Source organism: Aquila chrysaetos, unplaced genomic scaffold (genome assembly GCF_900496995.4).
Source record: "Aquila chrysaetos chrysaetos unplaced genomic scaffold, bAquChr1.4, whole genome shotgun sequence".
Lineage (NCBI taxonomy): Eukaryota > Metazoa > Chordata > Aves > Accipitriformes > Accipitridae > Aquila > Aquila chrysaetos.
This window is the reverse complement of record NW_024470401.1, coordinates 38756-57300: the sequence shown is the minus strand read 5'-3', so window position 1 is coordinate 57300 and position 18545 is coordinate 38756. Positions and strand designations below refer to the sequence as shown.

The following is an 18545-nucleotide window of genomic DNA, read 5'->3' as shown; positions in this document are numbered from 1 at the left end:
ACATGGTCCCAAGGGGAGAGGAACAGGCAGATGCTGCCACCAGAAACAGTGAGAAAAGCTTTTTTTATTGGTAAAAAAAAAAAAAACCAAAACCAAAAAAAGCACAACAAGATGCTTTACTGAGGGGAGCGGGGCCAGGGCAGGTGAAAGCCCATGGGAGCTAGCGGAGAGACACAGGACATGTCCCTGCGTCCGGTGACAGCAACTGCATCCCTGTGCATCCCCCCTGCCCCGCAGGGGGGCTGTAGGGCATCCCCCCCGTGTTCCCCCCCGCCTCAGACGAAGGTGATGCGGGTGCGGGCGGCATTGACCTGCAGCACGTTGAGCTCCTCGTACTCCTGGAGCGCAGCCTGGACCTGGGCAGGGGTGAAGCCCTTGGCCAAGCAGCGCTGCAGGGCCTCGGCGTAGGGCACAGCCCGGCCCCCTGCCAGCTCCCGCACTGCCGCGAAGATGGCGTCGGCTGGACGCTGCACCCTGGGAGGGGGACGGAGAGAGGGGTCAGTGGGACCCTGGCTCTGCCACCTCCCCCCCCCCCCCCCCCCAAGATGGTCAGGGCTCCCCCAATGCTGCCACCCCCTTCCTGGCAGGCTGGGACACTGCCCCCACCATGTCCCTCTGTGTCCCCTGCTCACTGGCTCTGCTGTCCCTTGTCCCCCAGCAGCGAGTCCTTCGACATCTCCATGAGCCTCATGGCCTCGTTCACATCCTCTTTCTCCACCACGTCCACCAGCCGCAGCCGGGCCTGTGGGAGCGGCGGGGGGGGGGGTTAGCAGCAACTGGGAGCCCCCAGGGCAGCCCCTGGCACCCTCTGACATCGTGCAGGGGCTCCCAACACTCCTCGCTGCCCCCCTGAGACCACTGGAAGCCCCTCCAGTGCGCTGCCCCCATCCTGGGAGGTTGCTGCCAGCCAGGTCCGGGAAGGGATGAGGACAAGAGTGGGGCTTGGAGGCGGCCCCCAGCTGGCTGTGCCGTAGGAAGGGACAGGAGGGGACACCGGGCCCCGTGCTGGTCGTGCCCCGGGGGCTCTGGAAGTGCTGCCTCGGCAGTAGACGCCGCACACACACTACCTGCACAAACAGCACTTTGGGGCCCCTGGGGCTTGTGGAGGAGAAGGGGGGGGGTTGGACGGGGACACTCTCCCAGCTAACACCCTGCTTTAGCTCATCTTGTTCTGCCTAGTCCTACCCAGTCGGGCCCCTCCGGCCCCTGCCCAGCTCTGCGGGTCCCATGCTGCCACACACGCATCCCTCCCTGCCCGCGCCGGGGCTCACCAGGGCAGTGGCCAGGCGGAGGATGCCCAGCAAGGTGCGTGCCGAGGTGTAGGTCGTGTCCTTGCTGGCCCACGCCTCCTTCCGCATCTCCACGTAGGCGGCCGTGATGTAGTCGGCCAAAGCCTCCGGCACCACTGGCTGCTTCCGCTTGCACATGGCAATGTAGCGCCTGGGGGACGGGCAGGGTGAGGGGACAGCGGCGACGGGGGGGGGACACGGGGGGACGGACATGGGGACAGGGCCAGCAGCCTCTTGCGGCCTCTCTTACCTCATCAGCTTCATGTCGAGCTGCTGGAAGGAGCAGGGGGGCTGGCGGCTGTGCTGGTGCACATAGGTGATGTGCTGGGCCAGGCTGTGGGGCAGAGAGGGGCTGGCAGCGGGGCGGAGGCTACCCCACGACTACCAGCCCAGCCCCACAGCTCTCGTGTAGGTCCCACGCTCCCTCTAGCCCAGCCCCGTGGCCTCCAGTCCAGCCCTTCACATGCTCCGTGGGCCCCCCCAGCCCCACATGCGCCCCGGGGCACCCCTCAGCTGTCCCCGCTGCTCCCCCCCGCTCACCGCAGGTCGTTGTCGCGGTCAGGGCGGTCCTGGATGAGCCAGAGCAGGTCGAAGCGGGAGAGGAGGGCGGCGGGCAGCTGGATGTTGTGCTCCAGGCTGCGCTTGGGGTTGTAGCGGCCATAGGCGGGGTTGGCGGCGGCCAAGATGGCGCAGCGGGCGTTGAGGGTGGCCAGCACGCCCGCCTTGGCGATGGAGATGCTCTGCTGCTCCATCACCTCGTGGATGGCCGTGCGGTCGGCCTCCAGCATCTTGTCAAACTCGTCGATGCAGCAGACGCCCCGGTCGGCCAGCACCAGCGCACCCCCCTCCAGCGCCAGCTCCCCCGTCAGCGGGTCCCGCAGCACGGCCGCCGTCAGCCCCACGCCCGAGGAGCCCCGGCCTGTCGTGTACTGGCCTGGGGGCAGAGGGGAGCAGCGGGGTGAGGGGGGGGGGCGCAGGCACCCTGCCTGCCCCACCCCACCCCAGGACCCTGGTACTCACTGCGGGGTGCCAGGCGGTCGATGTAGGACAGGAGCTGCGACTTGGCCACACCGGGGTCACCCATGAGGCAGATGTTGATGTTTCCTGGCGGGGGGGGGGGGAAGCAGGGGGCGAGTCCGCGGGGGAGCAAATCTGCTCCCTCTGTGCCACTTTGCTGCTGTCCCAAATCCCTCAGCAGCAGCTGCCGATTCTCTCCGTGGCCCCGCAAGGCCAACCCCATCCCCCAAAACCCGCCTGCGTGAAGCGGGATGCCCTGATCCCGAACCTTCCGGACCCTTGGCTGATCCCAGACAGCCAAACCTTCCTGCAGGAGCGGGGGGCACCCCCGGCAAAGGCTCCCACCCCAGCACGGTGCACAGCCTCACCTCGGATCTTCATGCCATGGGGGTTGCGATCCACACCGCCCACCAGCAGCAGCAGCAGTGCCTTCTTCACATCCTCGTGGCCGTAGATCTCGGGGGCGATGGAGGAGGCCAGCTTGTCATAGAAGTCCTCCTCTGTGAAGGCGGTGAGAGGGAAGCCGTGGGGCAGCTGCCTGCCCCGCTGTGGGGCAGACCCAGGCCCCGCTTGCCGTCAGCCGGGCACGTCCGTGTGCCCGACGGCCTCACCTGTGATCTGGCGGAGCTCCTCCTCGCTCAGATCCCCGGCCCCCGACTCATCCTCCTCGCTCTTGTTCATCTTCACGATGCAGTGGGCCTCCAGGTAGGTCTCAGAGAGCAAGCCCTGTGGGAGAAGAGGGTGGCGGCGTGTTGGGGGCAGCTGTGGGTGCCTGCCGCAGCCCCCCCATCTGCCACCGCGGTGCTTGCCTGGGCCATCTGGCGGAAGCCGGTCTTCAGCAGGGGCAGGAAGACGCCGGTGACGCTGACATGGTCCCCGGGCTGGGCCAGGCGTGTGTTCTCCCCGTGCACAGCCACGCTGATGGAGCGGGGAAGGTGTCCCACCGGCACCTGGTCGGTCTGTGGGGACAGACAGGGCTGGGGACCCGCAGCACCTGGGGGCACCACCAGACTCTCTCCCCATCCCCGAACCACCCTTGCACCGGTACGGACTGGGGCAGACTGGATAGGACAGAGCCACGCGGACGTATCGCCTCCTCGTCTCCAGCAGCGACAACGCTGACCCGGCGGTGGGATGTATTGGCCAGGGGAGGAGTATCCTCCCCCACCCCATGCTGGGGAAACTGCCGGGGGAGACTGGGGCCAATCTGGCGCTCCCCGACCTGGAACCATCGCGGCCCCCGAGCTCTGCGAGACCCTGGGGAGGTGACACAGCGGTGCTGCGCCACCGCTGTCACCTCCCTGATGGAGCCAGACCTTCCCCGGAGGACAGCAGGGATGGGGAGGAGGCCCGGGAGAGACAGGACCCTCCAGTTGCGGCTGGGGCTCACGGGGACACCCCAAGGTCCTGCCCCCCCCCCCCACTCACATGCTCCTGCATCTTCAGCTCCTGGAACTTGATGAACTTGGAGCCGCGGCTCTGCAGGTAGAGCCGCCCCCCCGAGCGGTTCGTCTGGCACTCGCGGCTCGGGCACATCAGCAGCGGCATGAAGGTGGGTGACTGGATCTGGGGAGAGCCGAGGGGGTGGGCTCGGGCTGACCAGGGCCCCCGCGCCTGCCCCGAGGCCCTTCCGCCATGCTTACGGGCTGGTAGGTCTCGGCCCCACACTGGTCGCAGCTGTAGGTGGCCACCACCATCATGGGCTTGACCTCGGTGACGCGGGTGACGATGCCGCGGACAGTCACCAGCTTCCCAATGCAGTCGGCCTTGACATCGCGGACCACACGGGCTTTGGCGGTGGAGGGGGCCTTGAAGTACAGCTCGCTTGGGACCGGGGGGACAGAAAGGGCTAGGGTTAGCAGGGAGGCAGCTGAGGCAGGGATAGGAACGGGGGATAAAGGAGCAGGAGAGGGTTGGATTTGGGGGCAGCACACAGGAATGGAAGGGGGTCCCGGGGGAGGCAGGGACTTGGTGACGTGGGTTAGAGAGGAGACGGGGCTCCCCGGGCAGCAGGGCCGGGGTCAGAGGGGGATGCGGTCCCCCTTGCACTCACAAGCGCCGCAGCAGCTCGGGGGGGTACTGATTCTGGGGGCTGCGGGTGTCCCCCGCGTCCCGGCCCCGCTGCTCCAGCAGCAGCCGGTGCTCGATGTACACGTCCAGCACGTCCTTGCGGGACACCTGGGGACACAGGGACATCGGAGGAGGGGGGGACGTCAGAGGGGGCTGCTGGGGCACGCCGCCACCCCCCACCCACCCACCCGGGGAGCCCCCACCTCGCGCTCCTTGTAGAGCGGCAGCAGCTCATGGACGGCATCGGCGAAGAGGCGGCCGTAGCGCTTGGCGTTGTCGCAGACGGCCTCGGCCAGTTCGGGGTCGTCCTCGGCCACGTCGTCCAGCGCCACGTACAGTGCCACGCGCTCCCGGTGCGCCAGCGCCGTCTGGGGGGCGGGGATGCGAGGCGATCTGGGGACCCCAAACCGGCCCAGCGGGGACAGGGCAGGGAGGGACCCCAACCGGGGCAGGGGGACAGGAGGGACCCCCGGCTGCCGGGGGGGGGGGGGGGGGGCGGGCTGCAGCTGTGATGGGGGGGGCTCAGCCGGCACAGGGGGTGGCGGGGACGCCGAGCCAGCTCGGGGGGGGGGGGGGGGGGGGTGTCTCACAGCGACAGCCGGCACCGCGGACCCCCACCGGGCGCGGGCGGCCGCTCTCACCAGCTGCTCCCGGTACGGGAACTCCTTGCCGCCGTCGGCGCCATCGCGGTAGAAATCCTGCAGGAACCGCTTCGCCTTCTCTAGAGGAGGAAGAGGCGGGGCGGGGGGGGTGTCTCGGTCACGGGGGCCCTGCCGGTTCCCGGAGCCGATCCGGCCCGGTTCCCCCCAGCCCGCCCGCACCCTTCTCGGCGGCGTAGTCGCGCGGCGCCATGGTGGGATCGGGATCGGGATCGGGATCGGGATCGGGATCGGGATCGGGATCGGGATCGGTGCCGGTGCCCGCGGGGCTCAGTCCCGGCCCCGCCGCCGCTCCGGTTCCCGCCGCCGCAGCCAAAAGTGGCGCGAAAACCGGCACCACGTGACGGCCGGCGCCCAGTCCGGCGCGGGCCACGCCTTCGCTCCGCCGGCCAATGGCGGCGCGCGGCGGCCCGGCCCGGGCCACGGTCCTTTCGGCGGTGTCATGTGACCGCCAGCCGCCAGGCGGGACGCAGGTTCGGGGGGACACGGAGGGGCCCTGGACACGCCCCTTCTTAAAGGGGCCGCGGCGGGGGGGGGGGGAGCCGGGGGCGTGCTGGAGTGGGCTCCTGGAGGGGGACGAGGATACGGGGAGAGCTTGGGGGGTGCTGAGGCCTGTGGGTGGGCGGGGGGATCTTGGGGTGTGGGGCCTGGGGGCCTCAGGGTACTGGGGGGTCACAGGGTGCTGGGGATTCAAGGGTCCGGGGCGGCACAGGTGCTGGGGGGCTTAGGGTGCTGGGGGCTCCGGGGCAGGGCCTGGTCGGGGGGTCTCGGGCAGGCGGCTTTGGGGTGCGCAGAGCTCGGGGGGGCGCAGTGTGTAGGCCCCTGGGGATCCCACGCCAACCCCCGACCCCATCCCCCCAGACCGGCGATGCTGTCCCAGATCTTCATCCTCTCTTCCAAGGGCGACCGGCTCATCCACAAGGACTGTATCCTCCACCCCCTGCACCCCAGGGAGTCCCTCCGCTTGGGGGGCTCCCCAGGGCCCCCCTCATGTGTCCCCCATTCTCCTTAACTCCCCCAGTCCGCGGGGAGACCTGCGGCACCAGTATGGACCTTGCCGACACCTTCTACCGCAGGATCACCTCGCTGCCGGGGGACCAGGCCCCTGTCTTCATGGTAAAGGGGATCTGGGGGTGGACAAGGGGGGGTTCTGTGGGGGTCCCATGGGGGTCACGGCTCTGCTTCCATCCCAGGCACACGAGGGCCGGCACTTTGTCCACGTGCGGCATGCAGGGCTCTACTTTGTGGCCACCACGACAGCAGACGCGTCGCCCTTCACTCTGGTGGAGTTCCTCAACAGGTACAGGGTGGCCGGGGGGGGGGGGGGGGGGGCCGGGGAGGACAGTGGGTGGTGATGGGGACCCATCGATGGCTGCGGGTCCTGCCGTAGGCTGGTGACGCTGCTGCGGGACTTCTGCGGGCCCCTCAGCGAGAAGAACATCAGCCTCAACTTCGCCCTCATCTACGAGCTGCTGGATGAGATGCTGGTGGGGACATTGCCAGGGGGTGCTGGGGACACCCCACCGGGGGGGGGGGGGGGGGGGCGGTGAGAACACCTCGGCGTGGTGAGAACTCCCCGGAGGGAACAGGGGATACCCCAAGGGGGCACTGGGGACACCTCATGGAGCTGGGGACACTCCTTGGAGTGGTGGGGACCCCTTTGGAGCTGGGAACAGCTCAGGGGGTGATGGGGAAACCCCAGAACACCCAGATGGAACACCCCAGAGGGAAGGGGACAGCAGACAGTTCCGGGGGGGGGCAGAGGATGCCCCAGGGGCCGCATGGGACAGCTGTGGGGGGTGATGACCCCCCCGGCTCCCCCAGGACTACGGCTATGTTCAGACAACGGCGCCCGAGGTGCTGCGCAACTTCATGCACACGGAGCCTGTGGCCACCAAACCCTTCAGCCTCCTCGACCTGGGCTCCATTGGGCTGGTGAGGACCCAGGGACACCCCAAATCCCCCCCCCCCCCCCCGGCCCGGCCAGGGTGCCCAAACCCTGTCGTCCCCCCTATGTCATTACAGTTCGGTGCTGAGACGCAGCAGAGCAGGGTAGCCCCCAGCTCGGCCGCCAGCCGCCCCGTGCTGCCACCCCGGGGGGAGCAGGTAGGACCCTCCCAGTGTCCCTATGACCCCCTATTGTCCCCCTCCCAGCCTTGACCCCCCCCTCTGGCCGCAGGGCACCAGGAACGAGGTCTTCGTGGACGTGGTGGAGAGGCTGACAGTGGTCATCGCCGCCAACGTGAGTGGGGACAGGGATCCCCTGCCCCGTGCCCCCCCCACCCCTCAGCGTGTCCCCAAAGCATTGCCCCATGTCCCCTGGGTGTTTTGGCTCTGCCCACTGCTCCCAGGCCCCCCCACCCCGGGACCCCCTGAAGTCTCATCCACCCGCCCTGCCCATCCCAGCTCAGCCCACGTCCCCTTTCCCCAGGGGACACCCATGAAGGTGGACGTCCAGGGGGAAATCCGCCTCAAGTGCTACTTGCCCAGCTGCGTGGGTAAGGGGGGGCAGGGGTTGGGGTACTGGGGAGTCAGGGACAGCCAGGGCCATCCCCCGGGGTGACTCCACGCCGTCCCTGTCCCTGCAGAGATGCGCATTGGGCTGACGGAGGAGTTCTGCGTGGGCAAGTCGGAACTGCGGGGTGAGCCCCCGCCCAGTCCCCCCCAAATACCCGCCTCTGCCCTCCAGCATACCCCTAACACCCCCAGCTGCCCCCCAGCACTTGCTTTTCCCCGCTATGCCCTGCTTTGACCCCCACCACGGCGTAGCGCCCTTCTCTGCCCCCCCAGGCTATGGCACGGCTGTCCGGGTGGACGAATGCGCCTTCCACAGCTCTATCAAGCTGGACGAGTTTGAGAGCGGGAGGGTCCTGAAGGTGACGCCGAGCCAGGGGGAGGTGAGGAACGCCAGGGGACACTGGGGATGTGGGGGGGGGGCTGCGGCAGCCCCCCCTGAGCCCTGTCTCCTGCAGCTCACGCTCATGCAGTACCAGCTGGCAGATGACATCCCTTCGCCTCTGCCCTTCCGCCTCTTCCCCACCGTGGACCAGGACCCCACCGGGAGGTGAGTAGGGGGGTGCGGGGGGGAGCATTACCCTGACGATCTCTGGGGTTGACCCCAATTCTGACCATCTTTGTTTCCCTGCAGGCTCCGGCTGTATCTGAAGCTCCGCTGTGACCTGCCCCCCAAGAGGTAGGTGCCCAGAGGGCCCGGGGGGCCGCGGCAGAGCCTGGCCCCTGAGCCCCTCATCTCAAATTCCAGCCAAGCCCTCAATGTCCGTCTGCAGCTGCCCGTGCCCAAGGGGGTGAGCAGGTGGGTGCCGGCATTTGGGGGGCTGGGGGCTGTCGCCTGCCTTGTCACCCCCTCACCACCCGTGCCCCCCTAGCCTGGCGCAGGAGCTGAGCAGCCCCGAGCAGACGGCCGAGCTGCAGCCCGGCACCAAGTCCATCCACTGGGACATCCCGCGCTGCCAGGGGGGGTCACAGCTCTCTGCGCTCTTCAAGGTGAGGGCTGGGGGGGGGGGCTGAGGGACAGGGCCGAGGGACGGGGGGGGCCGGGCAGGGACCTGTCCCCCCCCGGCTCCTTGGGGAGCCTTTGGGAACCTGTTTCTCTTGGTGGGGTGACCATGGGGCCTGGGACAGGCAGGGACCCGCATCCCCTTCAGGGGGGGCAGCTGTGGTGCCCAGGGAGAGGTGGGGAGCTGGTGTCCCATGCCATCCCCGGTGTCACCGCGCCCTCCCCGCAGCTGGAGGTGCCGGGGCTGAGTCGTGCATCGCTGCTGGAGCTGGGCCCGGCCAACCTGGCCTTTGAGCTGCCCGCACACACCTGCTCAGGGCTGCATGTCCGCTTCGTGCGGCTGCCGGGGCCGGCCGGGCCCCCCCAGCGCTGGGTGCGCTACCTCACCCACAGCGACTCCTACGTGCTGCGCCTCTGAGCGGGGACCCCCCCGCTGAGACCTGCACCCTGCGGACCCCTGATACTGGGGACCTGGGCCCTGAAAGGGGAACCTGCGCCTGACGCCAGCCATCAACTGAGTATTTATTTATTAACCATCGCCAAACAACAGGGCCCAGGGAGACGGGCTCCCCCAGATTTGGGCTTGTAACAACAATAAACAGGCACCGAACTGCTCTGCGCCGCCGGGGTCCCTCGCTCAGACATCCTGTGGGGAGAGGGGTCCTGTGAGACTCCCCCAAAATGGAGGGGAGGGCTCTCCCTTGGGGTCCCTCTTCCCCCGGCGACCCTGTGTGTTCCGCCCCCGGCTCACCTCGATGCCCAGGATGGTGGAGTCGAAGAGGTCCCGGAGCTGGTCCTCGGGGACTACCAGAGTCTGGGGGGGGGGGGGGGGGCAGGTTGGGGCTGGGGGGGGGGGGGCACCCCAGGGCCGCCAGCCCCACCCCTGCAGGGGCAGATGGCTGGGGGGACCCTCAGGAGGTGGCCTCACCCTGTCCTGCTCTGGGGTGTCCTCCTCACTGCTCTCCTCTTCAATCATCATCTCCTCTTCCTCCTCCTCCACCATCAGGCTGAGCCTGGGGGAGAAGGGAGGGAAGTGGAGGGTCGAGGACTCCCCGCAAGACTCTCCCCTTACAGCCCCGGTGTCCACCCTGGTCCCCCTCTGGTGCCCACCCCGTGCCCCCCTGCCCTTGCTCACCGGTTCACCCCACTGTGCCGGTGGGACAGGGAGCTGCTGCAGGAGGAGAAGATAGGGAATCAGGAGGGGTCCTGGGTGGGAGGTGCCCAGTTTGGGGGTGGGGGGGGGCTCACCCCCAGCCCAGCCACTCACCTCTGCAGGAGGCCGGGGTCGGACCCGGGGTCCCGTGCTGGTGGCCCGGACAGCGGGGGCCGGGGGCCACGCCGCAGCACAGTGGAGGTCAGGGCTGGGCTGGGGAGGCGGCTGCTTGGCCACGGGCTGGAGTCGGGGTGCTCCGAAGGGGCTGCAGGAGGGGGCTGAGCACTGGGACCACCACCCCATCCCCAGACCCTATCCCTGAGCTGTGTCCCCGTCCCCATACCCTGTCCCCATCCTTGAGCCCTGTCCTTGTCCCCACACGAGGACAGTCCAGCTCTGGCAGAGGTGACAGCACTGACATGAACCCCCCGCTCTGCCCTCTCTCAGCTTCCTGCCCCACAGTGACCCTCGCTCTGTACTGGGGAGCCTCAAACTGGTCCCAGCCCCTGGCTGGGGTCCCCGCAGCGAGGGACAGAGCAGGGCAAGTCCCCGCCAGCCCTGCACAGCCCAGTCGGGGTGCTGGGGGTGGCGTGGCCCCCAGCATGCAGGGCCCCCCCCCGGGCTCAGCCCCCACCTCACCGTCTACACGGGGTCTCTTGGCAGCGGAGCTGGGTGGGGGGCGGGGGGCTGTGCTGCGGCTGTTCACTGAGCCCCCCTCCTCCTGCGGCTGCAGGGAGTTGCGGTAGGTGACAAGGGACGGCCATGGCACGTCCTGTGGTGCCATCCACCGCTGCTCCTGGTACATCTTCTCCAGGTAGGCCAGGCTGTGGGGGGACGGGGGACATGGTGGGTGACATGGCACCAGGGACCTGCAGGGTGCTGGGGGACCCCACGTGGTGTTGGGGGATGCCATGTGGCCCCTGCAGACCCCACATCACCCCCAAGGACCCCAAATGGACCTTGAGGACCCCCCATGGCCCCTGAGGACCCAAATGGGACCCCACCAGCCCCCGGGGATCCCGCCCCCCCCCCCCGCCCACTCACAGCAGGGCCTTGTCGGGGCGCAGCAGCCGGGGTGAGAACTCACTCAGCACCTCAAGGAAGGGCAGGTTGAGGGGTGGCAGCCCCGGACCCGGGCCTGGGGGCTCCTGGAAGGCGAACTGGATCCCCTCCCTGGCCAGGGCAGAAGGATGAGGGGGGAGGCTGAGCCCCAGCCTGGCCCCCCGGCCCCCCAGGCCCCCCAGCCCCTCGCACTTGTGCATGCTGAGGAGTGCCGGGCGGTTGCGGAGCTGCTGGAGGCTGAAGAGGAGGGAGAAGCGCCGTGCCAGATCCCGGATCTCCAGGAAAGCCTCGGCCGCCCGGATTTCGGGGCCCTGCTGCAGCAGCAGCTCCGTCATCAGCTGCTTGGGGGGCGGGGACAGAAGGTCAGTGCAGGACCCCTTGGAGACACTCAGACACACCTGGAGAGTCCCCAGGCCTCCCCGGAGCCCCCCCAGGAGCTTCCTGGATGCCACCCACCCCCCTAGAGTCTCCCAGACTCCCTCCCAGAGGCTCACGGACCCCTGGACCACTCCAGAGACCCCCCCCAAACCCCGTCCACATCTGGAGCCTCGCAGACCTCCCTAGAGCAGCCCAAAGACCCCTAGACTCCCCTGGAGACCCGCTGGATTCCCCAGAGACCCTCAGAGCCTCCTGGGCAACCCTGGGGATCCCCAGAGCCCCCCAGCCAGTGCTGTACCTGCTGCAAGCTGAGCAGCAGGGTGCGAGCCCACTCCTGCCGGTCGATCTGCCGGGTGCAGTTCAGTGTCTCTTTGATGATGTCCCCGTAGTCGCTGTAAAACTGGGGAGGAGGCGACAGGGCCTGGTGTCCCCAAGCCATTGCAGGGCCAGCAGGACAGGCCTCCTGCGTGCCCCCTACCTTGGCATAGTGCTTGAAGACGTCGGAGGCAGCGCTGAGCTCCAGCACGTCATAGATGATGAGTTTGCAGAAGCCGGCCAGGAGCACCCGGCGCTGGTGCAGCTCCTCGATGTGGTTCTCACTGTCCTCTGTGGGGACAGGAGGGGACAGTGGGGGGACAGGCATCCCAGGGGACACCTCTGGGATGCGCAGAGGGGGCGTACCCATAGCCGAGAGCTCCTCGTGGCTACAGGCATGGTGGAAGACGTGGTCCATGAGGAAGGCGGCCAGCTGGGACTGCAGCCCCGCGTCGGGCAGCAGCACCAGGGGGGCCAGCGCCTCCCGCCCATCCCGCGGCAGCTGGGGCCCGAACACCAGCAGCAGGTCGCTCAGCACCATGAAGGCCTGAGGACACGAGGACGGGCTCAGCACCAGGCCCAACACCCCCTCCACATCCCCCCAGCTCCTGCGTACCTGCTCCCGGACGCCAGCGTCCACATCGGACAGGCAGCTCTGGCACAGCGAGCAGAAGGAGGTGACTCTGGTCTTCAGGCTCTGCAGCTGCTCCTGGGCAGGGGGATGCGGTCACCTTTAGGGACACAGGGGCCACCCCAAGTTGTCCTTGCGGCCGTCCCGGTGCCATCCGCTCACCTGGGGCACATCAGTGCTGGGCAGGCGTGAGAGCTCCCAGAGGATGTGGAAGTGGAGGCAGGTGATGGCAGGGACAAGGACCTGCAGGGGCAGATGCGGGCAAGGGATGGCCGCAGTGCTGAGGAGCCCCGCCACGTCCCCGCTGCGTCCCCAGGGCGGTACCTGCGGGGGCACCTCGCCCGTGTCCAAGGCGCGCTGCAGGAGCTGGGTGCAGGGCTCGAAGAGCTGCCAGGGTGTCAGGTCGTGGGCGCTGCAGGGACAGAGTGGCATCAGCAGGGCGAGGGGAGATGTGGGGCAGGAGGCAGGATGCTGGGGGACATAGACACGGGGAACAGATGGGGCAGGGGAGAGGACACTGGGAGACAGGGAGATGTGGGGCAGGGGACAGGACACTGGGGGACACAGACATAGGGAGCAGGGGACACAGAGGGCCAGGGACAGGACACGAGGACATGGGATGCCACTGCACAGGGACATGGGAGAGCACATGGGGCAGGAGAGAGGGTGCCAGGGACACACAGGGCAGTGGGACAGGATGCCACAGAGGAGGGCACAGGGGAGGCACATGGAGGGGGACGAGGACAATGGGGGACCCCTGGGGACACAGGCGGAGCAGTGGTGTGGCCCCACGGCTCCCCACTCACTTGAACAGGATGGAGATCCTCTTCAGTGTGGCCGCCATGCTGTACACTTCCTCCTCGTCCAGGGACGAGGCCTGGGCAGGGCCCGGGGTTGGGGACACCCCACACAGTGTTAGGGATGCTCCACGCGGAGTTAGGGACCCATGCCAGGTTGGGGACACCCTGTTCCCCATGGTCCCTTGCCAGCTCCCCAACCAGCACCTCCCAGACTGGCTCTTCCCCGCTGATGCCCCGTCCCTGCCTGCGCCACCGCTGTCCCTACAGGTCCCGGTCCCTCTCCTGTCCCCAGCCCTGTCCTGGCTCCGGGCCCCTGTCCCTAGCCCTATCCTGGAGACTGAGTCCCTGTCCTGGAGTGGCCTGAGCAACATCCCAGGCTTCAGGTCCATGTCCTGATCTTCAGGTCCCTGTTGTGACCGCAGCAGTCCCCAACCCTGTCCCAGACTCAGGGTCCCTCTTCCATCCCCTCTACCTGAAGCAGCTCGGTGACCTCCTGGTGGAACTTGTCGGCCAGCTGGTCGGCAAGGCGGCTGCGCACCAGGTCCCCGCGGCCGTGCAGGGCGAGCTCAGGGTCGCAGAGCGCGTGGAGCGCGCGGGACGCAGCCTCCAGCACTGCCTGCCCCGTGTGCTTCTCCACCACCTCCTGCAGCTGCCCCAGCACCAGCTCCAGGTGCTGCGGGGAGAGGGGGCTGTGGGAGGGATGGGGACATTCCGCCTCCCCAGGGACGAGGGTCAGGGGGCATCCCATCGGGACAAGGGGACTTGCAGCCTCCTGCAGGGAGGTACGGCCCCCCCCCCCCCCCCCCCCCCCCCGAGAGGATGAGGACAGCCGTGGGCCCCCCAGGGGGACAGAGACAGCCCCTTGATGGGGGGCACAGGCACACAGCCTGTCCCAATGGGGACAGGGACACAGAGCATCCCGAAGGGGACACCTGGGGGACCCATCGACATCCCGTCCCTGCAGCCCCATTTCCCAGGGGCAGAGTGGCTCTGCCCCAGCCCCAGGGGGCCGGATCCTGCCTGAGGGGCGAGGGAGCAGCACCTTCTCCAGCCGCCCAGTGCAGTATATGGTGAGGTCGAAGCAGCGCAGCACCTCCAGGAGCGGAGCCGCCTTCTCAGCATCAGCTGAGAACTGGGGGGGGGGGGGGCAGTGGGGGGGGGGGGTCAGTGCCGACCCCCCCAGGTCCCCGGGGGCAGTGGGGAGCCCCATCCCCCTCACCTTGGCCAGCAGCTGTGGCAGGGCTGGGACGAGGCAGTGGGTGAGCCGGGTTCTCTCCTCCGCCTGTGCCTTGCGCTCCCGGGCTGAGGGCTGGGGGCAGAGAGGGGGCTCAGGGCGGCCCAGGGGGCCCTTGCCCCCTCCCCGGCCCCCTCCCCAGCCCCGTTACCTTCTTGGCCAGGCTGCGGCCCACTGGGGGCTGCCCCTCGGCCGCCTGGACCACGCTGGCTGCTAGGATCTCCACCAGTGCCTTCTCCTGCCGGTCTGCCAGGCCTGGTGGGGGGAATGAGGGGGCTGGGGTGCGGCCCTGCACCCCCTTTGATGTGCCAGGGGGTCCCAGGGCATCCCAACAAATCCCAGTATGTCCCCTGACCACCCACCAGTGCCCCAGCAATGTCACAGTACAACCCAGTAACATGCCACCATGTCCCCGTATGTTCCAGCGATGCCCCAGCGCCTCCCCATCACATCCCAGCATCTCCCAACATCTCCCAGGGATGTCCCACAGCAAACCCCATGTCTCCCAGTGATGTCTCAGTATATCCTAGTGCATCCCAGCATCTCCCAGTGTGCCCCAGCAACATCTCTGTATACCTCAAGGGTGTCCTAGTGTGTTCCAGTGTAGCCTACTTGGTCCCAGCGACACCCCAGCGTATCCCAGTGTCTCCCAGTGACATCCCAGCATATCCCAGTGACTCCTCCGTGATGTCCCAGCATGGTAGTGCCATACCATTGGTGGGTGACTCCTCCAGCAGCAAAGCGCTGATGGTCTCCCAGTCCCTCAGCCGGGGCCCAGCGCAGTCCCACAGGCTATCCACCAAGTAGGCTGCATGCTCGTGGAGCTGGGGTCGGGGGACAGGCGACCATCACGGTGCGCAGGGTCCACCCCCGCCCTCCCAGGCCCCCTGCAGCCGCTCTCACCTCGCTCTCGATGAAGAAGGCCAGAAGCAGCCGGAAGAAGGTCCTGTTGTCCCCATCGCGAGATGGCTCCCTGCCCTCCTCTCGCTGGGGGTCCAGCAGCCTGGGGATGTGCGCGCAGGGTCACACAGGGGTCCTGTGTGCCCACACTGGGTGTGAGGGGGGGCAGAGCCCCAGGGGGACACAGACATGGGGGTCCCCCCGGCCCCCGCCCTGGGGCGGCACCCGAACCCTGAGCCCCCGGGGACAGGGAGGACCTGGGCTGACGCCGCACACAGCTGCCGCCGCCCCAGATGTGCGGGGGAGCGGGGCCGTGACAAGCCCAGACACCGCCACTGCCAAGAGCCGCCAAGGCCTGCGCCGAGATAAACACGGCGCCGCCGGCCTCCTCTCTGCCAAGCGCGCCAAGGCTGGCGCAAGAGCATGAGCGTGCGAGCAGGACGCGCGGCTGGGGCGCCGGGCAGCTGACCCAGCACGTGCTGGGCTCGCGCTCGCCCTGCAGCAACCCCGGGGCCGGATACAGCTGCCTCAGGCCCCTTTCCCATTAAGGACGGCACCAACGAGCCTGGGACGAAGGTAGCCTGTTGGCTGGCCTCCGCCGGCCGCCTGCCAGATGCTCCCCACGGCGGAGGGGGGAGGAAATTGAGCCTGACTCAGGGTTTGGCAGGCAGAAAATGCTCGGCTTTTCGTGGGGGCTGCAGCTGAGTGCCGACAGCTCTGGTGCTGGGCAGGGGTGGGCTGGGGGCCAGTCCCCGGCATGGGACGGGCTGTGCCTGGCACTGGCTCTCATTCACCTGCGGTAGAGGAAAAGCCCGGCAGCAGAGGCCAGCGCCCGGCTGGATACGTAGACCACGGGGTAGACGCTCTGGCAGTCCTCCTCTGTCAGCACCTCCTCTGTGTTCCTGTGTACGCGGAATGGTGGGGGTGCCCGCTCCTCCTGTCCCCCAGCCCTGTGCCCCTGCCCCTGTTCTTGCTGTGGGGCCATGTCCCCAGGGCCCTGCATATGCAGCATCTGCACCCTGTCCCTGGGTGCCCTCCAGCCCCATTGTCTCTCCCTGCTCTTGCTGGAGGACCCTGTTGCCCCCATGTTCCCCCTCAGCCCTGGCCCCGTGCTCACTCCAGCATCAGCGTCAGCAGCTTCACCACCTCCACAGCCACATCTGGTTCCTTGTCGAGCACCATGGACACCATGCGGGTCTGGTGAGGGGGATGCGGTCGGTGACACCCTGCAGGGACCCGGGGGACCCCCGTGGGCCCCTGCTCACCTTGAAGCGGCTGGTGAAGAGCTCCATGTGGGCGGCCGTGTCCCGGTGGCAGTACAGCCCCTGCAGCGCCTTCACGCACTGCAGGCGCACCTCCCGCTGCTGTGGGGACGGGGGCTGTCAGCAGGACCCCTGGCCAAGCCCCATGGCCCCCAGCCCCCCAACCCTGGCCCCACCTTGTCATGCAGGGTCCAGCCGATGTACTTGAGGTAGCCATCGGTGAGGAAGGAAGCTGTGTAGCTCTTCATCCACGTCCCCAGCTCTTCCATGCAGATGGCCCGGATCTCAGGCACCACGTCTCTGCCATGCGCGGCACCGCCCGGGCTCACGCCATGGTCCCCAGCGGTGCCACGTACCCATCCCACACAGCTCCCACCTGCCCTCCCAGCCCGGCCACGCCACGCTCCATGCCCCTTCTCCCCAGTCATGAGACCCGCCTTCCGCTCCCGAGCTGGTGGGCCAGCCCCGACCTGTAGCGGTGCACGAAGATGCCCTTGAAGATGGCGTTCATCATGTTCTCAATCTCCTCCTGCTGCTCCTGGAGCTGGGGGGACGCAGCGGGGCTCAGACGGGGCCTGGCCCCCTGCTGTCGCTGCCCAGCCCCCTGCCGCCAATGCTCACCTCCCGGCGCTTCTCCAGCAGTGCCTCCAGCTTGTCGGTGGCCCGGCGGCCAGGCCCCTTGCTCCGCTCGGCCTCGTACTGCCGCTGGTTGTTCTCTTGGTGCAGGCTCACGCCCAGCGCCACGTTCACCAGCGCCGTCATCAGCTTCATGGCTGGGAGGGTGGCACAGTGGGAGCAGGGACCCCTGTGGGGAGCCTGTGGGAAGCCCGTGGGGAGCCCCCCCGGGGCGCTGCCTACCTGCCAGGGTGCTGGTGTGGCGGAAAGCCCGCACCTGGGAGTCAGAGAGGCCGGTGAGCAGGGAGATGAGGGCATCCATCAGGAACTCATCGTAGACAACACTGTACTGGCACCGCCGCACCACTGCTGCCACCAGCTCGCAGAAGGCGGCTCGGAAGCGGCGCCAGGGCTGGGTGCCCAGCGAGAGCGGGTACTCGGCTGAATCCTGTGGGAGACGGGTGAGCAGGGCTGCCTGCCGGCCCCACTCCCAGCACCCCCCGTGCCCGCCCAGCACCTCCTCGAACTTCTCCGTCAGCTGCTGGATGATCTCCGAGTTCTGCAGGTGCCTGAACATCTTCAGGGTCACCACGCCTGCCGGGGGAGCCAGGGGTGAAATGGGGGTCCCCAGCCTGGGGGGCGGGCCCCACCAGCAGCACAGAGGGGACAGAGCACCTGGTGGGGACCCCCCCCCCACCTCTGCAGCCACAGGAGCGGATGATAAAGTTGACGAGCTCCAGGAATCCTGTCTCACGGTCCTGCTTATAGGTCTCCAGCCAGTCGTCCACCACCGTCTGTGGGCACAGGACAGCCGGCATCAAACAGCAGCTGGCTGGGGACACCCGAGTCCCCTGCTCGAGGTGCACGTGCCCCCCCCATGTCCCTTCATCCCATGCGCAAGCCGGCTGGGGCTCCCTGGGCTGCTGCGTGTAACCTGTGGGTTACCTCAACAGCGATCTTGGCCGACCTGACGGCCTCAAAGAGGGTGTTTTGCTCCAGGTTGCTCGCGGCCAGACTGCTCCCGTCCCCACTGGGCTCCCTCCTCCGGGGACGCTTCGAGACCTGGCAGAAGGGGACATGGTGGAGGTTTGGAGCAGCCCCAGGGCGGGGGACACGGCCAGAAGGGGAGGGCAGGACGTACAGGGCCGTGGCTCTGCGCCTGGCGGGGTCTCCGCTTGCGGCGCAGCCGCAGCGTGTCCTCGAAGTCGCTGCCAGAGTCACTGCTGCTGAGGTCCCTGTGGGGACAGTGGCGGTGGGGTGCAGCCAGAGGCCGGACGGGCCCCCCCCCCCCCCCCCCCCCCACTCACGGGCTGTCAGGGGTTGGTGGCGATGGCAGGGAGCCGCTCCGCGCTCCAGCTGAGCCTGGCGCAGGGCTGGAGCCGGTGCCCAGCCCGGCGGAGGAGCCGGAGCTGGAGTTGGTGCCCTGGACGTGGGCCGAGCGCCGCGGGCGCATGGTGACGGCAGGACCTGGGGGACGGGGGGAGGGAGGGGGGTTGGAGCGACCGGGACGGCGGGGACAGCCCCTCGGCCCTGACACCCCAGGGCCGGGGATGGGCCCAAGCACCCACAAACACCCCCTGCCTGGGGCTGCCGAGGAGGGGGACGAGGACCCCGGGCCTGTCCCGCGGGGGACACGGGGGAAC

The 18545-nt window shown here is 68.6% G+C and overlaps 3 protein-coding genes across 7 annotated transcripts; 1 reads left to right on the top strand and 2 right to left on the bottom strand.

The window, feature by feature from the left end:
- Window positions 1–62: 62 nt before the first annotated feature.
- Window positions 63–5368, bottom strand: MCM7 (minichromosome maintenance complex component 7). Of its 2 annotated transcripts, XM_041121949.1 has the most exons (16): window positions 5288–5337; window positions 5198–5245; window positions 5018–5097; window positions 4580–4744; window positions 4360–4484; window positions 3950–4130; window positions 3735–3872; window positions 3116–3265; window positions 2918–3032; window positions 2675–2806; window positions 2310–2393; window positions 1830–2223; window positions 1540–1623; window positions 1272–1440; window positions 633–742; window positions 63–474 (listed from the first exon to the last, which is right to left on the bottom strand). In XM_041121949.1, the coding sequence occupies exons 2-16, from the start codon at window positions 5226–5228 to the stop codon at window positions 276–278; spliced, it is 2157 nt and encodes a 718-aa protein (XP_040977883.1). In that variant the 5' UTR covers window positions 5229–5245; window positions 5288–5337; the 3' UTR covers window positions 63–275. The 2 variants fall into 2 exon arrangements, with proteins under 2 accessions (XP_040977883.1, XP_029862775.1); XM_030006915.2 differs by having other exon boundaries at window positions 5198–5368.
- AP4M1 (adaptor related protein complex 4 subunit mu 1) lies at window positions 5327–9166 on the top strand. Of its 4 annotated transcripts, none has more exons than XM_030006916.2 (16): window positions 5419–5508; window positions 5897–5961; window positions 6057–6151; window positions 6229–6335; window positions 6426–6522; window positions 6860–6970; window positions 7061–7141; window positions 7215–7277; window positions 7467–7533; window positions 7624–7677; window positions 7826–7932; window positions 8008–8099; window positions 8184–8228; window positions 8298–8348; window positions 8422–8539; window positions 8782–9166. In XM_030006916.2, exons 2-16 carry the CDS (start codon window positions 5904–5906, stop codon window positions 8968–8970), a joined length of 1335 nt encoding a protein of 444 aa, XP_029862776.1. In that variant the 5' UTR covers window positions 5419–5508; window positions 5897–5903; the 3' UTR covers window positions 8971–9166. The 4 variants fall into 4 exon arrangements, with proteins under 4 accessions (XP_029862779.1, XP_029862776.1, XP_029862778.1 ...); XM_030006918.2 differs by lacking the exon at window positions 5419–5508 and adding an exon at window positions 5539–5567; XM_030006919.2 differs by lacking the exon at window positions 6426–6522 and having other exon boundaries at window positions 5327–5508.
- Window positions 9167–9189: 23 nt separating this feature from the next.
- On the bottom strand, window positions 9190–18526 carry STAG3 (stromal antigen 3). The gene is made up of 32 exons (XM_041121953.1): window positions 18210–18526; window positions 18044–18137; window positions 17848–17964; window positions 17600–17696; window positions 17420–17496; window positions 17146–17350; window positions 16909–17060; window positions 16758–16831; window positions 16464–16587; window positions 16291–16389; window positions 16143–16222; window positions 15820–15927; window positions 15029–15128; window positions 14838–14949; window positions 14277–14380; window positions 14111–14200; window positions 13934–14023; window positions 13364–13564; window positions 12898–12968; window positions 12416–12503; window positions 12254–12334; window positions 12077–12169; window positions 11827–12007; window positions 11624–11751; window positions 11444–11545; window positions 10960–11105; window positions 10750–10878; window positions 10345–10529; window positions 9820–9970; window positions 9688–9723; window positions 9304–9565; window positions 9190–9198 (listed from the first exon to the last, which is right to left on the bottom strand). Exons 1-32 carry the CDS (start codon window positions 18353–18355, stop codon window positions 9190–9192), a joined length of 3732 nt encoding a protein of 1243 aa, XP_040977887.1. The 5' UTR covers window positions 18356–18526.
- Between the last annotated feature and the right edge of the window lie 19 nt (window positions 18527–18545).

What these genes read in the sequence shown, in the direction of transcription:
- MCM7 (XM_030006915.2), bottom strand. Translation starts at nt 5,228, where the DNA reads ATGGCGCCGCGCGACTACGCCGCCGAGAAGG. An exon ending in AGCTGAAGATGCAGGAGCAT is followed by an intron (nt 3,266 to 3,734) that starts GTGAGTGGGGGG and finishes CTGTCCCCACAG; the next exon opens with ACCGACCAGGTGCCGGTGGG. An exon ending in GACAAGGGACAGCAGAGCCA is followed by an intron (nt 475 to 632) that starts GTGAGCAGGGGA and finishes TCCCCCTCCCAG; the next exon opens with GGTGCAGCGTCCAGCCGACG.
- AP4M1 (XM_030006916.2), top strand. Translation starts at nt 5,904, where the DNA reads ATGCTGTCCCAGATCTTCATCCTCTCTTCCAAGGGCGACCGGCTCATC. An exon ending in CAGTGGTCATCGCCGCCAAC is followed by an intron (nt 7,278 to 7,466) that starts GTGAGTGGGGAC and finishes CCCTTTCCCCAG; the next exon opens with GGGACACCCATGAAGGTGGA. An exon ending in GGGCAAGTCGGAACTGCGGG is followed by an intron (nt 7,678 to 7,825) that starts GTGAGCCCCCGC and finishes CTGCCCCCCCAG; the next exon opens with GCTATGGCACGGCTGTCCGG.
- STAG3 (XM_041121953.1), bottom strand. Translation starts at nt 18,355, where the DNA reads ATGCGCCCGCGGCGCTCGGCCCACGTCCAGGGCACCAACTCCAGCTCC. An exon ending in CCACCAACCCCTGACAGCCC is followed by an intron (nt 18,138 to 18,209) that starts GTGAGTGGGGGG and finishes CTGTCCCCACAG; the next exon opens with GGACCTCAGCAGCAGTGACT. An exon ending in CGGCACAGTGGGGTGAACCG is followed by an intron (nt 9,566 to 9,687) that starts GTGAGCAAGGGC and finishes CTTCTCCCCCAG; the next exon opens with GCTCAGCCTGATGGTGGAGG.